General features: G+C 45.1%; 1 protein-coding gene across 2 annotated transcripts in view; it reads right to left on the bottom strand.

Annotated features, from left to right (window-relative positions):
* Positions 1 to 21426, bottom strand: part of LOC140202345 (prosaposin-like) — a 91257-nt gene that overhangs the window by 18413 nt on the left and 51418 nt on the right. Inside the window, exons 1-3 of one of the 2 annotated variants that reach the window (XM_072267257.1) lie at positions 18917 to 19021; positions 9759 to 9821; positions 3322 to 3470 (exon numbers count right to left, since the gene is read on the bottom strand). In XM_072267257.1, coding sequence (XP_072123358.1) covers positions 3322 to 3470; positions 9759 to 9821; positions 18917 to 18962 — 258 coding nt within the window. In that variant the 5' untranslated portion in view covers positions 18963 to 19021. Of the gene's footprint in view, positions 1 to 3321; positions 3471 to 9758; positions 9822 to 18916; positions 19022 to 21426 lie in introns of those variants that run through there. The other variant, XM_072267256.1, reaches the window with a different exon arrangement.

Below are 21426 nucleotides of genomic sequence, written 5' to 3'. Positions count from 1 at the left end.
TTTGCTTTCTTCTCCATTTTAACAGTCATTTCACTCTGTTGCACAAATATTTTCTGTAATCAGGGAGTGGATGCAAGGTTAATATTCAGTGCTTGTCCCTTCTTTAAGTGCTTACATTCCTCTGGCAAGACCATAAGACCAGAACAGAATTAGGGCGTTCAGCCAATCGAGTCTATTTGATCATGGCTGATTTTATTTGAGGACAGTACTCCCATGATGTAGTTGGGCAGGGTGTTCAAAGACACTAACAATGAAGGACCGGCAATATTTCCAAGCCAGATGTTCTCAGGCACCTTGGCCTCCTAGGTCAGTGGAGATGCAGGTCTGGGTGGCACTGTCAGAGTAGCTAGGGTGTGTAACTGAAGTGCATTTTGTAGATTGTGGCGATCTCATGCAGGAAGGAACTAGTTTGCACAGACTGCTTCATTAGCTTTGGCAGTTCCACACGTGTTTAAACATTGTCCGACATTCAAGTATCTTTCTTTCCAGCAGGATCCTGTACTGAGACTACAGTGAAGGTTTGGGAATTATTGATACGCCTTTGCTGGTTTTTCAAATCCCCCACTACATCAATCACAACCCAGGAGAGATCATTCTGCCAGCCACTGTCATGCCAGGAAAGTGACCAAATGTCGAAGCAGACTGAATGGCCTCATTCTGCGATGTCTTATGGTATTACAATGGAAGGTTGTTTTGAACTCAGCTCTCTGGACAATCTCAGTATTGGGTTGTGAAGTCCTTGTGAAACCCAATCTGAATGTTGGTGAGTCCAGTTTGCTGAAAATCGCTGTTGAATTCTCCTTCTGAGACTCTGTGGGAGACTCAGAGTGAACCTACTGGGCAGCAATTAGATTGGATTTTCTTGTCTTTTCATTCAAAGGACTCCCTGGGCAATTGTGCATATTAGTAGTTTAGTAGAACATAGAAATGGGGCTAGAGATGCGGCTATTCAAGCTAGCAGACTTTCAGTTCTACAGCTGGGACGTTGTCTAATTTGAAAGCCTTTTCTACATTTTATATTCTGAATTATGAGGTCAAGTCCCTTTTGAAGGCTAGGGCTGTGGCTTTTAGGTCCGGGATACCAGTCGCTACACGGAATCCAGGCGTGAACTCCGGAAAGCCATTAGGGGCGCCAAGAGGCAATATCGAGCCAAGTTGGAAGCCCAGGCTAACCAGAGGGATGCCAGTAGACTATGGCAGGGTCTAAATGAGATCACTGGACGCAAAGAAAAGGCTGCGAATATCAATAGCTGTGGCGCTTCTCTTCCTGACAAACTTATGTATTCTACGCAAGATTCGAACAGAAGAGGAGCGTCCCGCTCCCTCCGGATGAACCGGACCTGGTGGCATTGAGTTTCATCGTCACTGAGGAAGATGTTAGAAGGGTCTTCCTGAAGATAAATCCAAGGAAGGCAATGGGCCCAGATGGCATCCTGGGATGGTTTCTCCAGGCCCGTGCAAGCCAGCTAGCTGGAGTGTTTGCTGACATCTTCAACTGCTCCTTGCTTCAGTCTAAGATCCCCTTGTGTTTTAAGAAGGCAACGACAATCCTGGTGCCGAAGAAGAGCAAGGTGACATGCCTGTGGCTCTGACGTCAATTGCTATGAAGTGCTTCGAGTGATTGGTTATAGCACACATCAACCACAGCCTACCAGTCAAACTCGATGCTTTGCAATTTGCCTACCGGAGCAACAGGTCAACGGCAGATGCCATCACTCTGGCCCTACATTCCTCCTTAGAACACCTGGAAAATAAAGATGCATAAGTAAGGCTTCTTTTCATTGACTACAGCTCTGCCTTTAATACCATCATTCCAAATAAACTGATTCCTAAGCTCCGGAACCTGGGCCTTAGCACTCAGATCTGCAGCTGGATCTTCAACTTCCTCAGACAGAACCCAGGCTGTAAAAATAGGGGACAAGCTCTCCTCTACAATCACTCTGAGCACTGGTGCCCCACAAGGCTGTGTACTCAGCCCCCTGCTGTACTCACTGTACACCCATGATTGTGTAGCCAAGTTTCCATCGAACTCCATATACAAGTTTGCTGATGACACAACAATTGTAGGCTGTATCTCGGGTAATGATGAATTTGAGCACAGAGAGGAAATTAAGAACCTGGTGGCATGGTGCGAAGACAATAGCTTATCCCTCAACGTCAGCAAGACGAGGGAATTGGTTGTTGACTTCAGAAGGAGTAGCGGACCACACGACCCAATTTACATCGGTGGTGCGCAAGTGGAACAGGTCGAAAGCTTTAAGTTCCTCGGGGTCAATATCACAAATGACCTGACTTGGTCCAACCAAGCAGAGTCCACTGCCAAGAAGGCCCACCAGCGCCTTTACTTCCTGAGAAAACTAAAGAAATTTGGCCTGTCCCCTAAAACCCTCACTAATTTTTATAGATGCACTGTAGAAAGCATTCTTCTAGGGTGCATCACTACCTGGTGTGGAAGTTGTCCTGTCCAAGACCAGAAGAAGCTGCAGAAGATTGTGAACACAGCCCAGCACATCACACAAACCAATCTTCCATCCGTGGACTCACTTTACACTGCACGCTGTCAGAGCAGTGCTGCCAGGATAATCAAGGACACGACCCACCCAGCCAACACACTTTTCGTCCCTCTTCCCTCCAGGAGAAGGCTCAGGAGCTTGAAGACTCGTATGGCCAGATTTGGGAACAGCTTCTTTCCAACTGTGATAAGACTGCTGAATGGATCCTGACCCGGATCTGGGCCGTACCCTCTAATTATCCGGACCTGCCTCTCGGTTTTCTTGCACTACCTTACTTTCCATTTTTCTATTTTCTATTTATGATTTATAATTTAAATTTTTAATATTTACTATCAATTTGTACTCCAGGGAGCGGGAAGCGCAGAATCAAATATCGCTATGATGATTGTACGTTCTAGTATCAATTGTTTGGCAACAATAAAGTATAAAGTATTCTGAGTTATCAGTTGTATCTTGATATCTAAAGCATCAGAAGACTGACTTGTGAGAACCTTGCAGAAGCTGGGATGGATCTTCCATCCATGACTTCTTGCTGAACCAATACATTTTGGGAAAATGTAACCAGACATTTCAATGTGCTGACTCACTCTTAATATGAGCGTCACACATGCATCTACCAAACCCAGCATCTCCACCAGTCACAATCTAAAATGTCCTTGCCCTGGAAGGGTGGAATCTGGAGGTGTCTGAATGTTTGCTGGACACTTTTAAAAACAAATTATTTTAGTGGAATTTTGAGTGAAGTTGAATTTCTGGCATCAGTGCTGTCGGAGCCCAAAGGTGCACTTTCACATCCCCATGAACTCACCAGATTACGTTGGGTTCCTTTCAAGTCGCTGCAGCCTTTCTCCAGCAGTTCGCTTACTTCTGAAATACTCTTCTGAGCCAGTCTGAGATGATGCACCAAGTTCTCACATGTACCACAGGATATGAAATCCCGCAGTTCATACGATTGCTCTGGATTGTGGAGAGATTTGTATTAAACAGGCTACAGACTTTGTCAGCGCAACATCGATCTTTATAATATATAACTGCAATAATGGAGAAATCCAACTATAAAGATTTCAGTTGCACTGGTGATCCCGCTGTGGGAATTTAGAAAGTTAGGAAAAAGAACTATTGTGTAGTGAACTTTTGGAATTCTTGATTTCGGAGTTGTGGAGGCTTACTCATTGAGTTTTTTCAATTTGCCTTTCCATTCCAATGTATCAGGCCAGGGCCTCCTCCGATGATGCAGGAGCAACACCCCTATCTGTCTGGATAGCCTCCAACCTGATGGTGTCAACGTCACACGCACATGGAAATACAGTGAAATGCATTGTTTGTGTTGCGATTGCACTGGAGGCAGGCTGCAAATGTCACCATGTCTACAGTGCCAAATAGCATGCTCATAATTTACTAATCTTAACTGGTACATCTTTGAAATGGAAACTCAAGGAAAACCATGTGGTGGAGTGGTGTGTGGGTGGAGAGAACGTACAAAACTCCTTACAGATAGCAAGCCTTGATCTCACAGCTGGCACTGTAAAGCATTATGATAACAGCTATGCTACTGTGCTGCCCCAATATTGTGGAACTGAAAGAAGCCAGTAGGTCATAATACCTATCATTTCTCATCCAGAAATTCTAGCATCATTCTTTTTTCCCCCACTTTATTTCCAGGAATATCCAACAATTAAATCCCTTTTTAGTTCCTTTTGAACAGTCCATAACTGAAGGAGGAAATATTGGGTCCACGTTTACCTCAGCATTCAATACCTTCATGAGTTCCATCTCAACAATTTAGCCACACAACATATCCCTCAGAATCTGAATCTGCTGATCTTAGCTTCGCTACTTGTTGATGCACACACCCAGCAACCTACAAATAGGCTGAATGTTGCTGGAACTAAAGAGGCAAGAATTCCATCAAACACCTGACTTGTGCTGTGCAAAAATATTTTAGTGAGTCAGGAGGTTAGCTACATGCTACAGCATATCTAGCCTTTAATTATGTAAGTACAGAAAGTGCAGAAGTAAGTCAACCTGGTTAATTTTCTGGTCTGATACAAATTGTATATTTCTCCTTACAGCTCTATATTTGTATTAAGAAGCACAAGGTGAACAGCCTGTTTTCCTTTACCGTGGCCATGAACTACTTGTTCAGTAGATTCAAGCCACTTCTTCATGAGAAGTGATGAGATCATACTTCAGCTCCCCGAGTGCAGTGGCTGCAGGGTATTTTGAGGTAATATTGGCCAGAAGACAAGAGGAGATGGAGAGGCAGACCTGTGAGATTGAACCACAGTTCTCAGACTCTCAACTTTCTTGCTATATCTCAATGCCCTGTAATATAAGAATGCATCTGAGTCCTGAATGACTGTCTTTGAAGCTCAGCAGTACAGAGAAAACTCAGGATTCACAACGTTAGAGGAAGGAGGAAGAAACTCTTCACTTTGGTTTTGTGGTAGGGACTGCACCATTGACTGAACTGTTCCCAGCATTATCTTTCCAAAGCTGCTTGTTTCGATCTGTATTTCTAAGCTCTGGAGGCCCTGCTTCCTCCCTACCTTCACAACAAGCCCCTCATTCTAGGAATGGGCTACTGGGCCTTTGTCACTCCACCTGCAAGGACCCCAAGACTAGGTGAGGCACCAAGGTGTCTGGTTCCCCCACCCCCCCACCAGTTTCCTCCTACGTCCCGAGGCGTGCAGGTTGTTAAGTTATATTAACCCTAGCATGTAGCTGAATGGTAGAAATCTGGAGGGAATTGATGAGGGAGTGGTAAGAGTAAAAAACAAGAGTAGAATTTGTGCATATGGGTGGTTGATGGATAGCACAGAATCAGTGGGCTGAAGGGCCTATTTAAGCCATATATTTCTATGGCTGGATGAGTAGGACAGAAGGAACAGCATACAGAGAGATTACAGATTATTGTGAAAACTATGTAGTGGTTACTTTGGAATCATAAAAGTCTGTGTTATGAACTAGAAGATTAATATCACTAAGCACAGAGAGGGGAGAAGAGTGTTCAGGATAATTTTCTGAAGCAATACATTTCTAGCTCAGTGAGGCAGGAAGAATTGCTGGATCCAAAGAATATGGGGAAGTAAGTTTTATACAGAACTGCACAGCACAGGAACAGGCCATTCGGCCCACAGTGTTGTGCCGAACCAGCTAAAAATTTGTTTCTACCACCATACCAGGGAGCGCATTCTAGTCATCCACCACTCTGATTGAAAAACTTGCCCCTCACACCTTCCTTGAACTATGCCCTCACAGATTCAATGCTCTCTGGTATTAGAAATTTCAGCTCTGGAAAATAGATATTCCCAGTCTACACTATCTTTGCCTCTCATAATCTTATAAACTCGTCTGAGATCTGTGGAGGCTCGATCATTGAGGGTGTTTAAGGAGGAGATTGATAGGTATCTAATTAGTCAGGGTATCAAGAGGTATGGGGAAAAAGCCGGGAATTGGAACTAGATGGGAAAATAGTTTAGCTCATGGTGGAGTGGCAGAGCAGACTCGATGGGCCGAATGGTCTACTTCTGCTCCTTTGTCTTGTGATCTTGTGATCTCCCCTAAGCCCTCTAAGCTCCCAAGAAAGCAACGCAAATTTATCCAGCCTCTCATAATAGCACATGCCCTTTAAACCAGGCAGCATCCTGGTAAACCTCTTCTGTACCCTCTCCAAAACCTCAATGTCCTTCCTATAGTGCTACAACCAGAACTGTATGCAATACTCCCGATGTGGCCTAAGCACTAATAAAATGTCTCCACTAATAAAAGAATTCCATCAGCCTTCTTAACCACCTGATCGACCTGTGTAGCCACTTTTAAGGAGCTATGAACTTGGATCCAAAGAGGATACCTGTAAGCAAACAAATCTCAAGGTTGTATAATTTATACATTCTTTGATAATAAATGTACTTTGAAACAAAGCCACGAATTCCATCATCTAAGTCATTGACATATAACGTAAAAAGTGCTCCCAACACAGACTCCTGGCAGCCAACCAGAAAAGGCTCCATTTATTCCCATTCTTTGCACCCTGCCAAACAACCACTGCTTTATCCATGCTAGAATCTTCCCTGTAATACATGGGTTCTTAACTCGTTAAACAGCTTCATATGTGGCACTTTGTCAAAAGGCTTCTGAAAATGCAAGTACACAACAGCAATCAATTCTCCTTTGTCTAACCTACTTGTTATTTCTTCAAAGAATTCCAACAGATTTGTCAGGCAAGATTTTCCCTTGAGGAAACAATGCTGACTTTGGCCTATTTTATCATGTGCCTTAAAGTACCCTGAAACCATATCCCGAACAATCAACTCCAACATCTTGCCAACCACCGAGGTCAGGTTAATAGGCCTGTAATTACCTTTCTTCTGTCCCCCCTCCCTTCTTAAAAAGTGGAATGACATTTGCAATTTTCCATTCTTCCAGAACCATTCTAGAATCAAATGATTCTTGAAAGTTGTTACTAATGTCTCCACAATCTCTTCAGCCACCTCTTTCAGAACCATGGCTGTACACCATCTGGTCCAGGTGACTTATCTACCTTCAGGCCTTTCAGTTTCCCAAGAACCTTCTCTCTAGTAATGGTAACTTCACACACTTCATGACTCCTGATACTCTGGAACTTCCACCATACTGCTAGTGTCTTCCACAATGAAGACTAATGCAAAATACTTTTTCAGTTCATCTGCCATTTCCTTGTCCCCCTTTACTGCCTCTCCAGCATCGTTTTCCAATGGGCTGACATCCACTCTCACCTCTCTTTTACACTTTACGTATCTGAAGAAACTTTTGGTATCTACTTTAATATTATTGGCTGGTTTACTTTCGTGTTCTATCTTTTTCTTCTTAATGATTTTTTTTAAGTTGCCTTCTGTTGGTTTATAGAAGCTTCCTAATCCTCTAACTTCCCACTAATTTTTGCTGTATTATGTGCCCTCTCTTTGACTTTGTGTTATCCTCTTGCTCTTGATGTATGTATAGAATGCCTTGGGATTTGCCTGGATCTTTTCATGGCCTCTACTGCCTTCTGTATACTCGTCAAGTGCTCTGTTTGATCCTAACTTCTGAATCTTTACATACTTCCCCATTTCCTTCTGGACTAAATTCATCAGGTCTCTGTGGTCTTGCCAAGAAAAGGTGGTCCCAATTAACTCTACTTAGTTCCTGCCTAATGCCCTCATAATTTGCCCAATTCCAATTTAAAACTCTCCCATAAGGGCCATACCTATCTTTATCTATAGCTATCCTGAAAGTTAAGGAGTTGTGGTCACCGTTCCCTAACTGATCCCTCACTGTAAGGTCAGTCACCTGGGCACAATCATTACCCATCACTAGGTCCTCTCATTGGTTATCCACATATCGATTTAAGAACCTTCCTGGATACACTTAACAAATTTTGCCCCATCTAAACCCCTTGCACTAAGAAGGTCCCAGCTTATAACAAGGAAGTTGAAATCTCCAATGATAACAACCCTATTATTTTACACATTTCTTTAATGGGATTACATATCTGTTCCTCAATGTCCCAGTGGCTATTAGGGGATCCATTGTACAATCCCATCAGTGTGATTGCACCTTCCAGTTCCTGAGTTCAACCCAAACGGACTCAGTGTCTGACCCCTCCATTATGTCTCCCCTGAGTGCAGCTGTGACATTGTTCCTGATTAATAGTGCAACTCCACCCCCTCTTTTACCTCCTCCTCTATCTTTTCTAAAAGTTTGAAAACCTGGTACATTACTCACCCATTCCTGCCTCTCTCTCAACCAAGTTTCAGTGATGGTTACAGCATCGTAGTTCCACGTACTGATCCATGCTCTAAGTTCATTACCCTTCCCTACTATAATACTCCAAGCATTGAAATATAATACTTCAAACTATGCAACCGATCATATCCGTTGTTTTGATTTTGCCTTTCAATACGTTCCCTGATGTCTACCTCCGGTACGATCCTTCCCTTACCAACCTGGTGCTCTAGTTCTCAGTTTCCTGTAGAACTAGTTTCAACTCTCACGAGTAGCATTTGTAACCCTCCTGGCCAGGATATTGATTGATTCCCCTCCATTTCAGGTGCAACCTGTCCCTCTTGTACAGGTCACTGCTTTCCCAGAAAGGGTTCCAAAAGCTTGAAATCCTGTCCCCTGCACCATCTCTGCTTTCACCCCAATCCTACCTGCACTAATCTGTGGTACTGGGAGTAACCTGAAGATTACTACCTTGGACGTCCTTCTCTTCAGCCTCTTTCCTAACTCTAGATACTCACTGCGTAGGACCTTTTCCCCCTTTTTGCCCATGTCATTGGTGCCAATATGCACCATGACCCCTGGCTATTCACCCTCTCCCTTAACAATATCCTGCAGCCTCTCTGGTACATCCTGGACCCTAGCACCCAGGAGACAACAGAATCTCTTTTGTCTCTTTTGTGGCCTCAGTATTTGCTTTCTGTCCCATTAACTATCAAATCCCCCATAACTACCACACTGCCTGACTTTACCCTTCCCTGTTGAGCCTAAGAGACAGCCACATTGCCACCAGCCTGGCTGTTGCTGCCATGTTCTGATGGGCTGCCCACCCCCAGCAGTATCCAAAGAGGTATACTTGTTGCTGATGGGAATGGCTACAGGGGAATCCTGCTCTTTGGTGATCACCCATCTACTGTCCGAAGCCTGTACTCCGTGTCTCACCACCTATTCAGAAGTCTCATATATAATATCTTCAGCCTCACGAATGACCTGGAGCACATCCAATCCCAGCTCCAACTTTTTGACCCGATCAGCCAGGTGCTGAAGTTGGGTACATTTCCTGCAGATGTAGTCATCAGGGAAACAGTCAGGTATCTGAGATTTCCACATCTGACAGGAGGAACATTACTTCCTGACTACTCTGAACTAAAAAAAAAGGCTTACCTCTTAACTATAACTCCACCTGTTCACACCGAAGCCTATAATGCCAAAGCCTTTCCACTCTGTCACTGGCACACTCAAACAATGGCCACTCTGCATAAGCCTAGCTTCCTTTTATTTACAGCTGAGTTTAGGCCTCTGATGCTGACCGTGCCTGCGCAGTTGAAAAAGACTGGCCTTGCCTGAAACTGCTCCTTTTATACACTTTCTCCCAACTTTTGTAGGTCTCTGACACTCACACTCCCCATGCCCGAGCCACCAAAAAAAGACCAAATTTTCCCAAGTTTTCTCTTTTCACATTCACACTCCAAACTTCAGTAGGCCTCTGATGCCAACACTTACCCCGACTATGCAGCTGAAAATGACCGGCCTCGCCCAAATCTGCTGCTTTTAGTTGGGGAAAACCTAGGAGACAGTGAAGAAAACATCATGAGTTCAGAGTTACCTATAGAAAAGCAGCAATGCAAAGTAAAAATCATCAGTTGGAGAAAGACTAATTTCAATAGATTGATGGAACTTGACATTGAGGGTTAGAACTGCAGTAGAAATAGATCAGATTTTTCAAACTTCCAGTAATTGCTCCAGCCCTCCTTCACCATTTCCCATTTCCGTTTCCCTCCCTCACCTTATCTCCTTACCTGCCTATCACCTCCCTCTGGTGCCTCTCCCCCTTCCCTTTCTTCTATGGTCTTCTATCCGCTCCTCTCAGATTGCCCCTTCACCAGCCCTTTAACTCACCAATCAACTTCCCAGCTCTTTACTTCACTCCTTCTCCTGGTTTTATCTATTACCTGCCACCTTGTTCTTCTTCCTGCCCTCCCCCCCAACCTTCTTAGTCTGACTTCACCCCTTCCTTTCCAGTTCTGAAGAAGGGTCTCATCCTGAAACGTCCACGGTACTCTTTTTCATAGACGTTGCCTGGACTGCTGAGTTCCTCCAGCACTTTGTGTGTGTTGCTTTGGATCCCCAGCATCTGCAGAATTTTTCATGTTGGTGGCACTCAAATATCCTAGCAAGTCAGTTTATCACCTGCTACATTAAGACACAGTTGGAGCACCGGTCAGTCAACTGTTCGATGCTACTCATTCGTGACCCAGAGTGTACCCCGTATCATTGGGAGACCAGTCCTTTTAAGACTGGCAGTGAACTTAAAGAAGATAATACACACAGCATGCTGGAGGAACTCAACACATCAGGCAGCTTCTAAGGAAAGAAATAAACAGCGAGGTTTTGAGCTGAGACTCTTCATCAGATGTCCACTCCCTATCAAATTCCTACTTCAGCCCTTGACCTCTTCCACCCATCACCGCCCAGCATTTTACTTCACTCCATCTCCCTCATCCACCCATCTTCCTCCTCATCTGGTCCAACCATAGAAATGTCAACTGTTTATTCCTCTCCATAGATGCAGCCTGACCTGCTGAGTTCCTCCAGCACTTCGTGTGTGTTGCTCTGGATTTCCAGCTTCTCATGTCTAGTTAAGAGGGTGTGGCCTCGGGGAGACCTCATCCTCAGATCTCAGGGTAAATACAGATAGGGAAATTTGTTGGTTAACATCATCCAACCCCAGCCAATGAATCAGCAACCCCCCCCCCGCGAACAATGATTAACCATAGGAAACCACGCACCGGGTGGGACACAGCACCCATCACCAAGGGTGACTCTGTAGCACCATCACTGATCTTCCTGGTGAACTGTGTCACCAGAGAGACTGACAAGAGAGAGATTCCTTCTCACCAATCTACCCACCGTTCATGCTGTGCATAGCATAGACAGCACAGCAATGTAGTGATGAGTGTAACCTGGGATTCAGTTCTGCTGGTCTGTAAGGAGTTTGTACGTTCTCTCTGTGACTGCATGGGTTTCCCCCACAGGTGCTCTTTTTTTCTCCCACATACAGTTAAGGGGTTGAGGATGTACCATGATGGCCCTGGAAGCATGGTGACACTTGCGGGTTGCCCCAGTATATCCTCGGATTGTGTTAGTCCCTGACATAAACGTGTTTCACTGTACGTTTTGATATACCTATGACAAACACAGCTACTCTTTAAATACTGATGGAATCTGATGAGATGCAACATTTCAAGTACAAAACCACAAAATCTCAGACGCACTCAACAGATTAAGAAACATTCCGAGACAGGTTAAATCTACCAACCCCAGCTGATGAATCAGCACCCTCTCACAGACAATCAATAACAATAGTGAATCACGGGTGGGAAACAACATCACCAGACACTCTGTAGCACCATCACCGACCCTCCTGAAAAATCCTAAAGTTCTTGGATATAGCCCACTCCATCACGGGTAAAACCCTCTCCACCATTGAGCACATCTACATAGAGCACTGTCACAGGAGTACAGCATCCAACATCAAGGAACCCCACCACCCAGGCCATGGTCTCTTCTCACTGCTGCCATCAGGAAAAAGGTACAGGAGCCTCAGGACCCACACCACCAGGTTCAGAACAGTTATTACCCCCTCAATCATCAGGAAGGAGGTACAGGACCCTCAGGACCCACACCACCAGGTTCAGGAACAGTTATTACCCCTCAACCACCAGGCTCTTGAACCAGAGAAGATAACTTCACTTGCCCCATCACTGAACTGTTCTCATAGCCTATGGACTCACTTTCATGGACTCTTCAGCTCATGTTCTTGATATTTATTGCTTATTTATTTATTAATTATCTTTTCCTTTTTCTATTTGCACAGTTTGTTGTATTTTGCACATTGGTTGTTGTCTGTCCTGTTGGGTGTGTTCTTTCATTGAATTTACCGTGTTTCTTGGATCTACTGTGTAAGTTCGCAAGAAAATGAATCTCAGGTTTGTATATGGTGACATATATGTACTTTGAATTTTTGATAATAGATCTGCAAACCCAAAATGTGAGTACACTGGGGAAGCACAGTGGGATTAGCAGTTAGTGCAACACTATTACAGCACCAGTAATCCAGGTTCAATTCTGCCGCTCTCTGTAAGGAGATGATGTGTTCTCCCTGTGAACGCGAGGGTTTCCTCCCACATTCCAAAGACGTATGGGTTAGCAGGTTAATTGGTCACATGGGTGTAAGTGGGTGTTATGGGTTCGTGAGTCCAACCATTCCAATGTTGTGCCTAACCTGCCCAGCAGGAAGAACTCTGTTTTTATGTTCGCTTCTCTGTATTTGATTTGGGGAAGAGAAGAGATAGACAAGATGGCAAAGTCAGCAGGTAATATACTGGCTAAAACATTAAATACAAGAACAGGGTGCATCATGCTAGGCTAAATAATGTGTCAGCCAGGCCACTGTGCTAGCACTGCATACAGTTCTGTCTGGAAGGATGTGATTTCTCTAGAGTGTGTAGGGATTACTTGGGCAAAGAATAATACCATTCAGCCCATCATAACCATGCTAGAAAAAAATCCATAACAGGTTAATCCTAATTCCAAAATCTTGGCTGTTAATGAAAGGATCATCTTTAGTCAGAATCAGGTTTACTATCACTGACATTTGAAATGAAATCTGTTGTTCTGTGGCAGCAGCATACTGCAAGAGAAAAAACATATTATAGGTTACAATAAGAAAATTAAAAATAAATAAATAAATTATTGTTAATGAAAGACAAATAGTTTAAATTGTCTCAGGCTTCCGGTTTCCCAACACTTAGACCATATCACATAGAAGCAGTTTGCTCCACCATTGGATCATGGCTGACTTATTTTCTCCTCACACCCTATTTTCCAGCCTTCTCCCTATAACCTTTGATGCGCTTTTTTAGATTATGAGGGCACTCAGTCCTCATTTATTGTCATTTAAATATATGCATGCATTAAAAAAATGAAACAATGTTCCTCCAGTATCACAGAAACACAGGACAGACCAAGACAAAAACCACATAATTATAACATATAGTTACAACAGAGCAAAGCAATACCGTAATTTGATAAGAGCAGACCATGGGCACGGTAAAAAAAAGTCTCAATTTCCCGATAGCCCCAACATCTCACGCAGATGGTAGAAGGAAGAAACTCTCCCTGCCATGAGCTTCCAGCGCCACAAACTTGTCCATGCAGCATCCTTGAAGCACCCAACCACAGTCCAACTCTGAGTCCGTCTGAAAACTTCGAGCCTCCGACCAGCCCTCCGACACAGAGCACCATCTCTGCTGAGCGCTTTGACCCTGCCCCAGCCGCAGAGCAACAAGCAAAGCCGAGGATTTGGGGCCTTCCCCTCCGGAGATTTTGGATCACACAGTAGCGGCGGCAGCGAAACAGGCATTTCAGAAGTTCCACCAGATGTTCCTCCGTGCTCTCACGTCTGCCTCCTTCAAATCAGAATTGTGCACGGCATCCTACTTGACAGATAACAGATATCATCACCGGAGAGGCCGTGAGCACTATTAATCAAGAACCTATCAATCTCTACTTTAAATATAACAACTTGACCTCCACAGATATCTGTGACAATGAATTCCACAAAGTCTGGCTAAAGAAATTCCTCATATTATAAAGGAATGTTCTTTTCTCAGTCCTAGACTCTCCCACTATAGGAAACATCCTCTCCATGTCTATTCTATCTTAAAGGCAACCATTAGTCTTGCAAGACCATGGATCTGCGCCTGGAAAGTCTTCACTCTCCAGGGCGCAGGCCTGGGCAGGGTTGTATGGAAGACCGGCAGTTGCCCATGCTGCAAGTCTCCCCTCTCCACGACACTGATGTTGTCCAAGGGAAGGGCATTAGGACCCATACAGCTTGGCACTGATGTCGTCACAGAGCACTGTGTGATTAAGTGCCTTGCTCAAAGACACAACACGTTCCCTCGGCTGGGGCTCGAACTCACAACCTTCAGATCGCTAGTACAATGCCTTAACCACTTGGCCACGTGCCCATTCTATCTAGGCCTTTCAATATTTGATAGGTTTCAATGATTCTAAACTCCAGTGAATACAGGCCCAGAGCCTTCAAATGTGCCTCATAAGTTAACTCTTTCATCCGCAGGATCTCTTCAGAGAATAAGTTCCAACTCTTCACACTCACTGAGTAAAATTATTTTCTCTCATCTATTCCCTAATCCTTCTAACAATTAATGTAAAACTGATCTCCCTAGTTACTGAACGGTCCACCAAGGAATATTGGTGATTCCTGTTCCCTTGTCCAAGTCTTCCATGATTTTATATACCTTTATCAGATCTTCTCTTACATTTGCTTCTTATATAGAAACCCAACACTGGCCAATCTCGCATCTGCAATTCTCCACACCTAGGAGCAACCCCGAGGCATATGGCTTGCACCTTGCCTCAGGCACAATGGCTTCTTCTCTCATTTGATGTAAACAAGGTTGAAAGACACAAGGATGTTGCTGGGTCTGGCAGACCTGAGTTATAAGGAAAGATTGAATGGGTTGGGACTATATTCCTTAGAACATAGAAGATTGAGAAGATATTTGGTAGAGGTATACAAAATTATAAGGGGTATAGATAGGGTAAATGCAAACAGGTTTTTTTCCACTTAAGTTGGATGGGACTACAACCAGAGGTCATAGATTAAGGGTAAAAGGTGAAAAGTTAAGGGGAACGAGGGGAAACCACACACAAAACAGACCGACGTACAACCGATGTGCAAAAGAAGCTGTGCTGGGACGTTCTGAGTCACAGTGTGTTCAAGCCAGGGTTGGAGTTGGTGTTATTGCTGCCAGGGATGGAGTGAGTGATTTGGAGAGGAGTTGATGCAGAAGAGTTTCAATGCTCTTCCACCTAACCCAGGAGCGTCGAGTCGATTTGGTGAGATTGAGGATAGCTTCGGGCTGGACAGTCCAAGCTTATTGTGACGCCAAGGTCTGGGTCTTAAAGTGAGGCACTACTGGGGGTGCTTGGATAATTTAAACATTGCAACAGATAGACTGCCCGAATGATGAAAATGGAGGCGAGAGCCACGCTGATTTTGCTCCCTCTCTCGTGTATGGTCCTATGTCACAATGGGGGCATTGGGAACGGACCCAAATGCAAGACACAGACACTGAAGTACTAGGAACAGGACTTGACTAGAGTACGGACGTGACAGGATACAGACAAAGAGCAGGGACGAGAATGCAGACTTGGGCTAGGACATGCACAAGAAACAGGGAAACCAGACAAGGAACTATGAACTAGGAGCATGGGCTTGGGCCCCGAGCCAGAGACTGGACAAGGACCCAGAACCTGGCTCTTGCCTCGGGCTTGGGCCCCGGAACCAGGCAAGGACATGAGGTGACTACAGGACAGGACGTGGCTGGGGTCTAGATGCTTGGGGGTGTTGGTCTTGGGTCTTGAGGCTTGAGGCTGGGGTCTTGGTCTTGAGGCTTGAGCTCGGAGACAGACTGGGGTCTTGAGGCTTGGGTCTTGGATCTAGAAGCTGGGGTCCCAGAATGCGGAGGGTGATAACTCGGAGGCTGGAGCTCGGAGACAGACTGGGAACTGTACATCAACATTGAGCCGGGACTTGTCCTTCAAAAAGCCGGGACTCATCTTTAACATGACACCAACAGGACAGTACATAGACATAGAGACAGGACTTGTACTTAGACAAGCCAGGAATTAACTTCTTCTCCACACCAAGGTGTCACAATGGGGTGCTGGGAACGGACCCAAATGCGAGTAGCAGACACTGAAGTACAAGGAACAGGACTTGACTAGAGTAGGGACGTGACAGGATACAGGCAAGGAGCGGGGACAAGGACGCAGACTTGGGCTAGGGAAAGTGGGACCAGGACTAGAAACCATGGACTAGGAGACAAGGCTTCAGCTCCAAGCCCTAGACTGGACAAAGACCCAGAACCTAGGTCTTGCCTCGGGCTCGGACCCTAGAACCAGGCAAGGACATGACATGTCTTCAGGACAGGACATGGCTGGGGTCTAGAGGCCTGAGCTTGGCTGCCAGTTGGGGGCTGGGGCCTTGAGCTTGGCTGCCGGCTGGGGGCTGGGGCCTTGAGCTTGCGGAGGCTGATAACTCAGTGGCTGGAACTCGGAGACAGACTGGGAACTGTACATTAACATAGAGCCGGGACTTATCCTACGAAAAGCCAGGACTTATCCTATGAAAAGCCGGGACTCATCTTTAACACAACACCAACATGAGACAGGACAGTACATAGTCATAGAGCCGGGACTTATACTTAGACAAGCCGGGACTCAACTTCTCCACACCAAGGTGGGACAGGACCATCCGTCGGGTAATGGCAGAATGGCCAGACTTACCCAACAGAGGCAAAGACAAGACAAGACAGATCCCCCTGCAGGGCAATGGCAAAATGGCCTGGCTTACCCCACGGAGGAGAGGACAAAGAAGAGACAACGCCGAAGAACAACAGACAGTTCCATCTCTGCTCCGGGGTAGCTCTGAGTCTCAGTTTGGCCAGCAACCTCAGCTGGCTATGGAAACAGCCCGATCCCTACCTAGCTCAGAGTAGCTGGCAGCCACTCAGCTGGCCCAGGAAACAGCCGAATCCATACTGCAAAGACAGCTCCGACTACTGACCGCAAGGCTCCATGAGGGGATGGTTCCCCAACGCAGCCTAAAGATGGCAATTGGCTGCTCTAGCCTTCCACCGGCAAGTTGCTCCCAGGGGATCTTGACAAAACAAACCAGCAGTTCACACTCAACCCCAAGGCTACTTATATTCCAAGCCCCAAGATGGGAATCAGGTGCCTATGATTAACTCAACCAAACAAGGGACAGCTGGAAGACCCAGAGTCCTGAGTCCACGGACCAGACCGTGAACCAGAATGCGGACTTCACGGACCGGACCATGACACAAGGTGGGACAGATCATCTGTCAGGTGACGGCAGAATGGCCGGACTTACCCAACAGAGGCAAAGACAAGACAAGACAGGTCCCCCCGTAGGGCAACAGCAGAACAGCCTGACTTACCCACAAAGGCGAGGACAAGAAGAGACAAACACCAAAGAACGACAGACAGTTCCATCTCTGCATCGGGGTTGCTCCAAGTCACAGTTACGTCCAGTGACCTCGGCTGGCTATGGAAACAGCCAGATTCCTACCTAGCTCGGAGTGGCTGATGGCCACTCAGCTGGCGAGGAAACAGCTAAATCCATACCGCAAAGACAGCTCCGACTACCGACAGCAAGTCTCTATGAGGGGATGGTTCCCCAACATGGCGTAAAGATAGCAAGTGGCCACACTAGCCTTCCACCAGCAGGTTGCTCCCAGGGGATCTTGGCAAGACAAACCAGCAGCCCACAGTCGTCCCCAAGGCTATTTATATTCCAAGCCCCAAGCTAGGAATCAGGTGCCTATGATTAATTCAACCAAAACAAGGGACAGCTGGAAGACCTGGAGTCCTGAGTCCATGGACCGGACCGTGAACCAGAATGCGGACTTCATGGACCGGACCATGACATCCTAGGCTCTGAATTGATCCAGCTGTTGTGCATTCTTGCCCTGCTGAGTTGGGACCAATGCTTGGGCCTACTCCGATTGTTCTGGAAGCAGATCTGGGGACTCAGTCTGGTTGAGAATGCTATTGCCTTGCTTCTGTTGTTAGCATGATTTGTGTTTTTTTCTCTTTCTCTGGGCAGTGGTTTTGGTTCTTTTCTTTAAAAAAAATTGGGTTATTCTGGCTTCTTACATTGTGGCTGCCTGTAAGCAGACAATTCTCAAGGTGTGTAATTTACAGATTCTTTGATAATAAATTTGCATTGAATCTTTGAGAATTCATAGGGCAGATAGACCACAGTTCTTGAATGAACCATAAAATAAGGGAGCTAAGGTGAATCTGCAAAGTAACTAAAGATTAGATTTTAACAAAGGTTTTACAGCACAAACCATTGTAAACAGTGAAGAATTAGGCAATGATACACCAATGAAACATCAAGGCACCCTATACAGTAAGAGAACGTTCGATACTGCATGCCACAGAGTACAGTGTACTCCAGAAGATCTCTCACCGCTCATGGTTAGACTGAGAGTTACTCGGGTCACATGTGAAGTCAGAAAGCCGTCAATGCAGGGCACCAGGAACTTAAATAAATCAGTGGATTCACTCTTCGCTGGATGTCATTCCATTAACATTTCACCTTGACATATAATTATACACCAACAAATCCACCTGAACCAGCATCAGGGCGGTTACCGGGAGAGAAGGAATCAGCTCTGGATTTAGGGATTGGGTGCGTGTTGGGATAAATCTGGCGAGAATGAGGTGAAGCCGAATTTGACCACAACACTTTAGAGTTTTAAAGAAAATTAACAGAAAGACAGGTGGAATTAAAAGAGTTTGACAAACCCACGTCGCTTCGAGGTCGCAGTTACTACTCGGAGCGGTTTCTGGTACAGAAGGAGCCGGTGACATCGAGAAATAAGACAGAGTCTGTCCGGATGGAACCGCTCAGTCCCGGCAAAGCTATTTCGGAGCCCGTTCCATATAAAGAATACAAACAACAACCCACTTCGTTGTAAACAAGAGACCGACTCGGTTACACTGCTGCGGGAAAGCAGTATGAACAACCCGTGCCCTACCTGGCGAGAGACACAGAACAATGAGGAGGAAGGTGAAGCCAGCCATCGCCACTTCAGTGACCGGAGAGCAGCAGCCGACACAAACAGCAGCTCAGCTCCCTCTCTCGCCGCTCTAAAACACCAAGGCTCGGCCAATGAGGAGAAGGGCGCGCCTCTTCCCGCACCCACCCGGCCGGCACGTTATGTCATCCCAGTCTCGTCACCGCCTTTCAATCTCTGTGCAATATTTACATCTGCATGCTGAAGTAGTTTAAATGTTGAATTTGTTACTTGCATCAGACTCATGTGGCACTGAAACAGGCCCTTCGCTGCATCCCATGCCTGTTCTCCAAGATGTCTATCTGAACTGGCCACAAACATAAACACAAGAGATTCTGCAGAGGCTGGAAATCTTCTGGCAACACGCACAAAAAGCTGGAGGAACTCAGCAGGTGAAACAGCACCAAGTCAGTCTTTCCCTTCTGAGCCTCTGCCCTCCCCTGTGTCCACCACCTTAACCATTGCTCCCCTCTAAGGTCACCCCTCAACCAACCTCCTCTGCTCTAGGGGGAAAAAAATCCCAGACTGTCCTTACAACTCAAGTTGTCCTGACCTGGTATATTCCTCATAAACCTTCTCTGAACCCTTTCCAGTTTGTTCTCTTTGAGTTTCTAAGAATAATTAGGAGATGCTATTACCACCAGTAACTGAAGAAAAATAATGGAACTTGGGTTCTCTATATCACAGAATCACAGAATGGTTATAGCATGGAAAGAAGTCAACCAGCCTGTCATCTTTGTGCTGGTTTTCTGTAGTCCATGGCTCCTTCTCTCCGGAGCCATGCTATTCTTTGCATTTAAATACACACCCAGATCCTTTTCAAACTCGACAATTGAATCTGCCCAAATCTGCTTCCACTACCAGGTCCACAATACAATCAAAATCCTTATCAATCACTGCATAAAACTATTTTTGGTTCTTTGGTCAGTTGCCTATATTTTATGTCTCTGTCTTTGTTCAGATTCAGAACATACAGTGAAATGCCTTTTTTTGTGTTAATAACTTACACATTACGGCGCCAACATTTCATGTCCCCAATGCTTGGCAGAACAACACAGAATACAACAAGCAACAAAGCAACCCCCTCCCTCCCACCCATCCGTACCATTTGAAGCAGTTTCCCTCAACAAACTTTCATGATTTTAAATCCCTCTACCAGATCTTATTGTTGTTCAAAGGAAAACAGTCTCACCTCATAATTGAAGCCCCTCATCCCTGTGATCATAGAGGTAAATCTCTTCTGTTGCTTTGCTAAAACCTTTTTATCTTTTCTCCACACCTCTCTTCTTGTATCTCTTCTCAAAATATTCCCTTCAGGTAATAATGTTTTGTCTCATTCTTATCAAACATTTCATACACCACAGTACTAAATTTCACAGCTATTGCTATTAGTGGGAGGCTGAGAAGATTTGGAACATTACCAAAGACTCGTACAAATTTCTATCTGTGTATGGTGGAGAACATTCTGAGTGGTTGCATCACAGGCTGGTAAGAAGGCTCCAATGTTACAAAGCTCAAGGACAGCTTGTATCCCACTGTTAACAGACTTTCATACAATAAGATGGACTTTTCACCTCACAATCTACTTTGTTATGATCTTGCACCTTATTGTTTACCTGCACAGTGTAGAATGCACATTCTATTCATTCGAGGTGCAGGTGGGCGAGCTGTACTACCTGCTGCTGTTTCTGCATACGAATACATGAATTAGATCCATGGCTGATCTGACCATAGCTTCATCTCCATACTCCTATCCAAATAGGGGAATGTTTCAGTCCTTTGGTTAACAAAAATCCGTCTATCTCTGCCTTAAATATAGACTCTACATGTATCACCCTTGAAGAAGAGAGAAAAGGATTTTTCTGGTTTCCTCCAGCCTTTTGTGTGTATTGATCCATCTTCTCTTCACCTTAAATGAGTAACCCTTGATTTTAAACAGCTAATTCAGACTCTTCCGCAAGAGAAAACACCTCTATATCCACCGCAAGACTCCTCAGGATCTTATATGTTTCTAAAAAATTACCTCTCATTCTTCTGAACTGAGGCAAATACAAACTTAGGCAGACCAACTTTCTACTGGGTTTCCTAATTACCTATTCTGCATAATAGCCTTTTGCAAATCATCCACTTTGCCTTTAATTATTCAAATTGTGTCCTTTCTTGTATAATTTTATTTTATTTTATACTATATACATTCAGTGGGCACTTTACTAGGTACTTAATAATTTGAGTTCCTGTTAGTTTGAACCAGTCTGACTGTTCTCCCATGACCTTTCTCATTAACTAGATGTTTCTGTCCACAGAACTGCCACTCATTGAAATTTTTCTTGTTTTTCTTCGCACCCTTATCTTTAAACTCTAGAGATTGTTGTGCATGAAAATCCCAGGGGGTCAGCATTTTCTGAGATACTCAAACCACCCCACCTGGCACCAACAATCACTGCATGGTCAAAGTCACTTAGATCACATTT

The sequence above is a fragment of the Mobula birostris genome, chromosome 8 (assembly GCF_030028105.1).
Source record: "Mobula birostris isolate sMobBir1 chromosome 8, sMobBir1.hap1, whole genome shotgun sequence".
NCBI lineage: Eukaryota > Metazoa > Chordata > Chondrichthyes > Myliobatiformes > Myliobatidae > Mobula > Mobula birostris.
Note: the sequence above shows the minus strand (reverse complement) of the source record. Positions and strands in the feature narration are given on the sequence as shown.